This window comes from Carassius gibelio, chromosome B5 (genome assembly GCF_023724105.1).
Source record: "Carassius gibelio isolate Cgi1373 ecotype wild population from Czech Republic chromosome B5, carGib1.2-hapl.c, whole genome shotgun sequence".
Lineage (NCBI taxonomy): Eukaryota > Metazoa > Chordata > Actinopteri > Cypriniformes > Cyprinidae > Carassius > Carassius gibelio.
The window spans coordinates 10,276,695-10,287,535 of NC_068400.1; the positions used below are offsets into that span (position 1 = coordinate 10,276,695).

Sequence of the window (10,841 nt, forward strand, 5' to 3'; positions counted from 1 at the left end):
CGCCAGCTGAGGAAGTTTAACCTGCCACAGGAGCTGCTGAAACAGTTCTACTCCACCATCATTGAATCCATCCTCTGCACTTCAGTAACTGTCTGGTTCAGCTCAGCTTCTAAATCTGACCTCAGAAGACTAAAGAGGGTAGTCCGGACTGCTGAGCGAATCATCGGTACAACCCTCCCAACTATTCAAGAACTGTACTTATCCAGAGTGAGAAAAAGGGCTGTCAAAATCACTCTGGACCCCTCACATCCAGCACACTCCCTCTTTGAACTGTTGCCATCTGGTCGACGCTACAGAGCACTGAGCACTAGAACGACCAGACACAGGACCAGTTTCTTCCCTCAGGCAATCCATCTTATGAACAGCTTATAATAACGGCGGACACACTACACTTTATATTTATATACACACACACTTTATTTATCTAACACACATACTTAGTATACACTTAAATTTTGCACACAATATATATGTACATACATAACTTCATTTTGTAATATACTTGCCTACAATTGTCATTTGTATATTGTCATTCACTGTCTACATATTTGTATTTTTTATTCTTTTATTATGTGTTATGTTCTGTCGCTGTCATTCTGTTGTACTGCGGAGCTTCTGTCACGAAAACAAATTCCTCGTATGTGTACATACCTGGCAATAAAGCTCATTCTGAGTAGCTGTGGGGGGGCTACTGGGCCCGGCGGCATACTGTGCTGCTGCGGCGTAAGTGGTGGTGGAGGGCTGGGCCTCCTCAGCAAGTGAACCTGCCCTAGCGGACTGAGGGGGGCGGCCCAGGCTCGATGAAGGCTTGTTCCTCCGGGTCGATTGATGAAGCGAGCCGGATCTTGTGCGGGAACCCGACGGTGGTGACTGGACTGGTGAGTTTCGGGCAGTGCGGGATTTGCTTGGTCTGTGGGTCGTCTTAGGCGTTGCTTGTGACGAGACATACAGATCGTATAGCTCCGCTTTGTGCATTTTCCTTGACGCCGGTATGTCTGCATTCTCCAGCGCTTTCCTTAGTCCAGCTACGGTCCATTTCCCGATAGGTGGGACCGTTGGAGTGGCCGAGCCGTAGGAGGATGCTGGAGAAGATGGCGTTCTTGCCGGGGGTGGTGAAGGCTGGTCTCGGCGTCTTGGTGCGCGCAGGTCTGATCGGGCCGGTGTGCGGCCACGAGGAGAAGCCTGGGGCTCAGGTGCGACGTCCGGCGTAGGAATGATGGTCGTGTGGCCGTCGGAATGCGAAGGTGCATCCCCGGCGATATTCGTTTCTTCATCGGATGAAGAGCTTGGTTTTCTCGACATGGTTCGCAGAGAGGAGAGCTGAAGAGCTGTTGACTGCTGAAAACTGTCAATGAACAGAGGTAGGTTCTGCTGTCATTTATACCTTATCATGGGTTGATTACTGATTGGTCTCCACTTGTGTTAATCAGGTTAATGAACTGCGACTGTTCCTCCCGAACTTTGTTATAAAACTACATTAAAAACTGCTAGATCTGATTACTTTTCTTCTCTTTTAGAAGAAAACAAACATAACCCCAGGTATTTATTCAATACAGTGGCTAAATTAACGAAAAATAAAGCCTCAACAAGTGTTGACATTTCCCAACACCACAGCAGTAATGACTTTATGAACTACTTTACTTCTAAAATCGATACTATTAGAGATAAAATTGCAACCATTCAGCCGTCAGCTACAGTTTCGCATCAGACAGTACACTATAGACCCCTGAGGAACAGTTCCACTCATTCTCTACTATAGGAGAGGAAGAATTGTATAAACTTGTTAAATCATCTAAACTTACAACATGTATGTTAGACCCTATACCATCTAAGCTCTTAAAAGAGGTGCTTCCAGAAGTCATAGGTCCTCTTCTGACTATTATTAATTCCTCATTGTCATTAGGATATGTCCCCAAAACCTTCAAACTGGCTGTTATTAAGCCTCTCATAAAAAAGCCACAACTTGACCCCAGAGAACTAGTTAATTATAGACCAATCTCGAATCTCCCTTTTCTGTCCAAGATACTAGAAAAGGTGGTATCCTCACAATTATATTCCTTCTTAGAGAAAAATGGTATATGTGAGGATTTCCAGTCAGGATTTAGACCGTATCATAGTACTGAAACTGCTCTCCTTAGAGTTACAAATGACCTGCTCTTATCATCTGATCATGGGTGTATCTCTCTATTAGTTTTATTGGATCTTAGTGCTGCGTTTGACACAATTGACCACAACATTCTTTTGCATAGACTTGAACACTTTGTTGGCATCAGTGGAAGTGCATTAGCATGGTTTAAATCGTACTTATATGACCGCCATCAGTTCGTAGCAGTGAATGAAGATGTATCATATCGATCACAAGTGCAGTATGGAGTAACTCAAGGCTCAGTTCTAGGGCCGCTACTCTTCACGCTTTATATGTTACCCTTGGGAGATATCATCAGGAAACATGGTGTTAGCTTTCACTGTTATGCTGATGATACGCAGCTCTATATTTCCTCGCAGCCCGGTGAAACACACCAATTTGAAAAACTAATGGAATGCATAGTCGATATAAAAAATTGGATGACGAGTAATTTCTTACTCCTAAACTCAGAAAAAACAGAGGAGTTAATCATAGGGCCTAAAAACTCTACTTGTAATAACCTAGAACACTGTCTAAGACTTGATGGTTGCTCTGTCAATTCTTCGTCATCAGTTAGGAACCTAGGTGTGCTACTTGATCGCAATCTTTCCTTAGAAAGCCACGTTTCTAGCATTTGTAAAACTGCATTTTTCCATCTCAAAAATATATCTAAATTACGGCCTATGCTCTCAATGTCAAATGCAGAAATGTTAATCCATGCATTTATGACTTCAAGGTTAGACTATTGTAATGCTTTATTGGGTGGTTGTTCTGCACGCTTGGTAAACAAACTACAGCTAGTCCAAAATGCAGCAGCAAGAGTTCTTACTAGAACCAGGAAGTATGACCATATTAGCCCGGTCCTGTCCACACTGCACTGGCTCCCTATCAAACATCGTATAGATTTTAAAATATTGCTTATTACTTATAAGCCCTGAATGGTTTAGCACCTCAGTATTTGAATGAGCTCCTTTTACATTATACTCCTCTACGTCCGCTACGTTCTCAAAACTCAGGCAATTTGATAATACCTAGAATATCAAAATCAACTGCGGGCGGCAGATCCTTTTCCTATTTGGCGCCTAAACTCTGGAATAACCTACCTAACATTGTTCGGGAGGCAGACACACTCTTGCAGTTTAAATCTAGATTAAAGACCCATCTCTTTAACCTGGCATACACATAACATACTAATATGCTTTTAATATCCAAATCCGTTAAAGGATTTTTAGGCTGCATTAATTAGGTAAACCGGAACCGGAAACACTTCACATAACACCCGATGTACTTTCTACATCATTAGAAGAATGGCATCTACGCTAATATTAGTCTGTTTCTCTCTTGTTCCGAGGTCACCGTGGCCACGAGATCCAGTCTGTGTCCAGATCAGAGGGTCACTGCAGTCACCCGGATCCAGTACGTATCCAGACCAGATGGTGGATCAGCACCTAGAAAGGACCTCTACTGCCCTGAAAGACAGCGGAGACCAGGACAACTAGAGCCCAGATACAGATCCCCTGTAAAGACCTTGTCTCAGAGGAGCACCAGGACAAGACCACAGGAAACAGATGATTCTTCTGCACAATCTGACTTTGCTGCAGCCTGGAATTGAACTACTGGTTTCGTCTGGTCAGAGGAGAACTGACCCCAACTGAGCCTGGTTTCTCCCAAGGTTTTTTTCTCCATTCTGTCACCGATTGAGTTTCGGTTCCTTGCCGCTGTCGCCTCTGGCTTGCTTAGTTGGGGTCACTTCATCTACAGCGATATCATTGACTTGATTGCAAATAAAAACAGACACTATTTCAACTGAACAGAGATGACATAACTGAATTCAATGATGAACTGCCTTTAACTATCATTTTGCATTATTGAGACACTGTTTTCCAAATGAATGTTGTTCAGTGCTTTGACGCAATGTATTTTGTTTAAAGCACTATATAAATAAAGGTGATTGATTGATTGATTGTCCTCCCGGAGCAATGAGATATAAACCTAAAACCCATTATAAATGTGATATAAACATGATTTCCTCAGCGACCACCATGGATCAGAGGCGTGGCAGAGTCTTAACTTTGATAAAGAATATCTCTTTGGATTTGAGACTTAACACTCCAAAGAGAAAGGAAAAATTAGAAATCATCATATGACCCCTTTAAACAAGCAGCTTCCAGTTACATGAATGACACCCTAACAGTCATGTTCATGTGTTTAAATGGAGTCAGTGTTTACATTATTAGAATAACTGTAATCGTTCATCTTTAGGTTAGAAAGTTCATAGGTCTCTTCTCCAGAATAAAAAGGACGAGTTGATTGGTTTTGGTCACTCTCCTGTACGGGCTCGCTATCTTGAGTTTCCACTGGGGGTGATGTCTTCTTGCAGCAGAAGAAGAAGAAAGCAAATGAAGAGTGAGAAAGAGAAGATCAGTCCAATGCGAGTTCGTTTTTCTGTGTCGCTGCTCTCAGTTTGGTCTCCTCCTGCACTGGTGAACTTCTCTGCATGAAATTAAAGAACAGAACTAGCACTCTGTGTTTATTTCTTTACCTGTTATTAAAAAGTGTATTTTCACTTTGGGAAACTTTGGCTGTTATTTCATTACATTTCAAAGCTCAGTATGCTTTATATTTCCTTGTTATTTCAAACTGATGAAATCTGGACACAGCAGCAGTGCCTGTTGATCGATTTGTGAATAAATAACTTATTTCAGAATTATTTTCAATGAACTTTTGATAGGTTATTAACGACTCCTAATAAATGCATAATTCATTGTAACATCAGACTGAGCTCAAACCAGTATTATTGTAGTTGACTAAGACAAAAACTGAAATCAAAGCCATAATTTTGTTAATTGAAACACTAAATAAATATCAACTAAAATAAAATGCATAAAAACTTTTTTTTTTCAGCTAGATGCCAAGGCAACACTTCTCATTTTAAGTCAGTTTAACTTGAATACTAAAATAACTAAAAATTTTATTATATTTAAATGAAAAAAAAATATATATATATATATAAATATATATAAAAAAATAATGAATATATATAAAAAATGAATATATATATATATATATATATATATATATATATATATATATATATATATATATACAGGTCATTCTAAAAAAAAAATAGCATATTGTGATAAAAGTTCATTATTTTCCATAATGTATTGATAAAAATTTAACTTTCATATATTTTAGATTCATTGCACACCAACTGAAATATTTCAGGTCTTTTATTGTTTTAATACTGATGATTGTGGCATACAGCTCATGAAAACCCAAAATTCCTATCTCAAAAAATTAGCATATCATGAAAAGGTTCTCTAAACGAGCTATTAACCTAATCATCTGAATCAACTAATTAACTCTAAACACCTGCAAAAGATTCCTGAGGCTTTTAAAAACTCCCAACCTGGTTCATTACTCAAAACCACAATTATGGGTAAGACTGTCGACCTGACTGCTGTCCAGAAGGCCATCATTGACACCCTCAAGCGAGAGGGTAAGACACAGAAAGACATATCTGAACGAATAGGCTGTTCCCAGAGTGCTGTATCAAGGCACCTCAGTGGGAAGTCTGTTGGAAGGAAAAAGTGTGGCAAAAAACGCTGCACAACGAGAAGAGGTGACCGGACCCTGAGGAAGATTGTGTAGGAGGACCGATTCCAGACCTTGGGGGACCTGCAGAAGCAGTGGACTGAGTCTGGAGTAGAAACCTCCAGAGCCACCGTGCACAGGCGTGTGCAGGAAATGGGCTACAGAGAAGCAGCACTGGACTGTTGCTCAGTGGTCCAAAGTACTTTTTTCGGATGAAAGCAAATTTTGCATGTCATTCGGAAATCAAGGTGCCAGAGTCTGGAGGAAGACTGGGGAGAAGGAAATGCCAAAATGCCTGAAGTCCAGTGTCAAGTACCCACAGTCAGTGACGGTCTGGGGTGCCATGTCAGCTGCTGGTGTTGGTCCACTGTGTTTTATCAAGGGCAGGGTCAATGCAGCTAGCTATCAGGAGATTTTGGAGCACTTCATGTTTCCATCTGCTGAAAAGCTTTATGGAGATGAAGATTTCGTTTTTCAGCACGACCTGGCACCTGCTCACAGTGCCAAAACCACTGGTAAATGGTTTACTGACCATGGTATTACTGTGCTCAACTCTCCTGACCTGAACCCCATAGAGAATCAGTGGGATATTGTGAAGAGAAAGTTGAGAGACGCAAGACCCAACACTCTGGATGAGCTTAAGGCCGCTATCGAAGCATCCTGGGCCTCCATAACACCTCAGCAGTGCCACAGGCTGATTGCCTCCATGCCACTCCACACTGAAGCAGTCATTTCTGCAAAAGGATTCCCGACCAAGTATTGAGTGCATAACTGAACATAATTATTTGAAGGTTGACTTTTTTTGTATTAAAAACACTTTTCTTTTATTGGTCAGATGAAATATGCTAATTTTTTGAGATAGGAATTTTGGGTTTTCATGAGCTGTATGCCAAAACCATCAGTATTAAAACAATAAAAGATCTGAAATATTTCAGTTGGTGTGCAATGAATCTAAAATATATGAAAGTTTAATTTTTATCATTACATTATGGAAAATATTGAACTTTTATCACAATATCCTAATTTTTTGAGAAGGACCTGTACTACATCCTTATATATGGAGGGGATGAACTCATTTATGCTGTGTACAATACATATTTAAATTAACACAGTGCATCAAAAATAATATATTTACAGCATCTACATTTACACAAATGAAACTCATTAATTCCCAATTTCTTTACTAAATAATGTTGAATTATATACAGGGTTTCTGAAAGTAAAATTAAGAATCTTCAAAGACCTTTTAAGACCAAGGCAGTTTGATACATGCTTTGAGCCACTGTCTCCAAACAATTGATTCACAAAGGTTTTGAAGCTTCATTACTACTTCAAGCAAATTATTTTGAGAACAAATTGTTTGAAATTGGCTGAAAGTTTCAAAAGTTTAATTACTCCCATCACAACGCACGTGAATGTGAAATATCACAGGCAGCAAAGGATACATATATATTGCCTTCAACGATAAATCAGTATCTGCTTGAGATACTCGATCAGTACAACATATGAGAATAATATTTCACAGAACAGCTTTCAACATTAACACCACTAGAACAATTGACAATTTCAATTCAGAGAAGAGATTGTCAAATTTGGGGCAAGTGATCAAGATGCAACGCCGGACATCACATGTCAACCCATGAGAGTAATAAACACTTCCCCCCACCAAACAGAACCAGACACTAATTCCTAAGGGGGGGGGGGGGGGGGGGCTTTTAACCTCTGGTCTCCACAGAACATCTTTATGTCAGAGAATGGCACAGTAACTGTCTTTTATAGTGAACTCAGTGAACTCAAAAGTCCATTGCTTAACACCATATCATTTATGAAACCCACACATTTGACTCATGTTTCTAATCACTTATTGTGTATGCCTTTTTAATAACTATTGAATAGTTTAAGGATTCATTTTCATGTTTAGTATGTATGCTTGCTTGAAATATTTCTGACCATCAGTTATTTGTCAAATGTATCATATTCTTGTTATAGAAATCATGTCCAAAATTATACCCTGCAAGAGCGGGAAAATTCAGACCATGTGCTTGATAATATAACATATGATTTATGATTCCCCGAGCAAAGACAATATCTAATTGGTCAAGACAACATTTGAGGCATGGCCAAAAGGGCAGTTTAAATACTCATGACACCATCAAATTCTGCTTTTAGTGTTTGCTTTTCAGCTGCTGCTTTTAGTAATGACTTTTAGCGTTCTTTGAGCGCGGTTCCAGCGTGCATCGACCTGCACACCTGCTGCTACTTAGCCACGATGAGAAGAAACACCACCTAGTCTCGTCAAACATTACTTCTGTTCTTTTACTTTAGTTTCTTTTATTTTCCGTTGAGAGTTTCGTGTTTTGAGTTAAGTTTTGTAACGCTGTGTCTCCGAGTCTGACCTCGAGTACCCGTTCAACTTCAACCAGCCCACAACTCTGCATCGTCAGCCAACGTCCAACCACGGGCTTCCCAAGACGTCACTTCAGCGACTACTGAACTTCCAGCCAATCAGCAACCTCGGGAAACCCCATAACCCCCTTCACATAGGCGACCCAAGTATCGTCCAGACCCTCATCTGTACTGGTGTATCTATTATAATTTTAACCTCATTGAGGAACTCAATGCGAGGGTTAATTAAGTGATTGATGGTTTTTCATGTCTATGCAATTTCATGTATTGCTGTAAACTTGGGATTTCACATTTTCATTCTCTTAAACTCATTCTTCACTAACTTTCGATCCTCCTGCAACTTGTGTGAATGTGTGCATGTGCGCGTTTATGTGTTAGATTAGTTTATATGTCTTAGATTTATCTAATAAAGCCTTATTCGTATTGAAAAGAAAAGTATCTTGTGTTTTCTGCTTACAAGTTAATGTCTTAAACTGCTGATCTTGTTACTGTGCTAATTAATAGTGTTTTCACTATAGTTTGGATGTTAATATCCAGCGCAGATTTTATGTTAAATGGCTCGTTCAATGAATCGCAGGGCGTCTCAGTGATCAGCCCTGAAACAGTGATTCTGTTCAAATTCCCTTTAAATTCTTAAATGATTCCCTTTGAGCTAAATTGACCTCTTTCCCTTACATTTGTGTGCAGGGCCACTGCTAGCCAAATGGGTGACCTAAGCAGGATTGTATATTGTATATATATTTATTATTACTTCTTTGTAAATTATTATTTTAAAGTTACAAAACCATGGTTAATTTGTGGTTACCATGGCTACAAAAACAATGATTTTTGGTGTTATTCTTGTTAAAAACATGGATAATTTTCGTAAGGGAACATGGAAAGTCAGAGAGAATATTAGATGCGTTGGTTTTGGAGAAATTATTTCCGTCATTAAAACACGTTATTAACGATAAAAAAGTTTCACAGGAATTTGCCTGAAAGTGATACATGGGCCTCATTTTTACCTAAATTATTTAACATTTATTTTAATACATTATACATACTTACATACATACATACATAAATTATACGGTGTTCATTGTACTTGTCACCGAAATGAACACATTACAGTTGTTTTCATGACTGTAAGTCTTTCTCCTCAAATGCTATTGAGCTTTAAATTTGCGTTTGAGCCCATTTGGTTGTGGAAAATTAGCATAATTTACATATGATTGACAGTTTATTTGAATAAATATCAAAAATGTAAAAGGTGTGCATTATAGTTGACACCTAGATGAACAGTTTATATTTGTTTTTATGACTATTAGTCATTCTCCTCAGATGCTATTGACTTTAGAAAATAGTGTATACCATTATTCAGAATCAGAATGAGCTTTATTGCCAGGTATGTTTACTTTGCACATACGAGGAATTTGTTTTCGTGACAGAAACTCCGCAGTACAACAGAATGACAGCGACAGAACATAAAGCACATAATAAAAGAATAAAAAATACAAAAAATACAAATAAGTAGATAAGGAATGCCAATATACAAGTTGACAATTGTAGGCAGGTATATTACAAAATGCAGTTATGTATGTACATGTATATTATGTGCAAAATTTAAGTGTATACTAAGTATGTGTGTTAGATAAATAAGTGTATGTGTATATAAATATAAAGTGTAGTGTGTTCCACAGTTATTATCAGCTGTTCATAAGTTGGATTGCCTGAGGGAAGAAACTGGTCCTGTGTCTGGTCGTTCTGGTGCTCAGTGCTCTGTAGCGTCGACCAGATGGCAACAGTTCAAAGAGGGAGTGTGCTGGATGTGAGGGGTCCAGAGTGATTTTGACAGCCCTTTTTCTCACTCTGGATAAGTACAGTTCTTGAATAGAAGTGAGGGTTGTACCAATGATTCGCTCAGCAGTCCGGACTACCCTCTGTAGTCTTCTGAGGTCAGATTTAGAAGCTGAGCTGAACCAGACAGTTACTGAAGTGCAGAGGATGGATTCGATGATGGTGGAGTAAAACTGTTTCAGCAGCTCCTGTGGCAGGTTAAACTTCCTCAGCTGGCGAAGGAAGTACAACCTCTGCTGGGCCTTTTTCACAATGGAGTCAATGTGAATGTCCTACTTCAGGTCCTGAGAGATAGTGGTGCCCAGGAATCTGAATGACTCCACTGCAGTCACAGTGCTGTACATGATGGTGAGTGGGGGGACTCACTCGTCACCGTCCTGAATGAGGCCGATGAGTGTGGTGTCATCTGCAAACTTCAGGAGCTTGACAGAGGGGTCCTTAGATGTGCAATCATTAGTGTACAGGGAGAAGAGTAGTGGGGAGAGAACGCAGCCCTGGGGAGCTCCGGTGCTGATTGTACGGGTGCTGGATGTGTATTTTCCCAGCCTCACTAGCTGCTGCCTGTCCCTCAGGAAGCTGTAGATCCACTGACAGGTGGGCACGGAGAGCTGAGTTAGTTTGGGCAGGAGGAGGTTGGGGATGATCGTGTTGAAGGCCGAGCTGAAGTCCACAAACAGGATCCTCACATAAGTACCCGGTCTGTCTAGGTGTTGCAAAACATAATGCAGTCCAATGTTTACTGCATCGTCCACAGACCTGTTTGCTCTGTAGGCAAACTGAAGAGGATCCAGCAAGCGCCCAGTGATGTCCTTCAGGTGGGCCAGCACCAGTTTTTCAAATGACTTCATGACTACGGATGTTAAAGCCACAGGCCTGT

General features: G+C 40.0%; 1 protein-coding gene across 4 annotated transcripts in view; it reads right to left on the minus strand.

The window, feature by feature from the left end:
* Positions 1-4,087: 4,087 nt before the first annotated feature.
* Positions 4,088-10,841, minus strand: part of LOC127958814 (uncharacterized) — a 117,686-nt gene continuing 110,932 nt past the window's right edge. Inside the window, exon 5 of one of the 4 annotated variants that reach the window (XM_052557818.1) lies at positions 4,088-4,495. In XM_052557818.1, coding sequence (XP_052413778.1) covers positions 4,467-4,495 — 29 coding nt within the window. In that variant the 3' untranslated portion in view covers positions 4,088-4,466. Of the gene's footprint in view, positions 4,619-10,841 lie in introns of all 4 variants that reach the window. The other 3 variants (XM_052557816.1, XM_052557820.1, XM_052557819.1) reach the window with 3 other exon arrangements.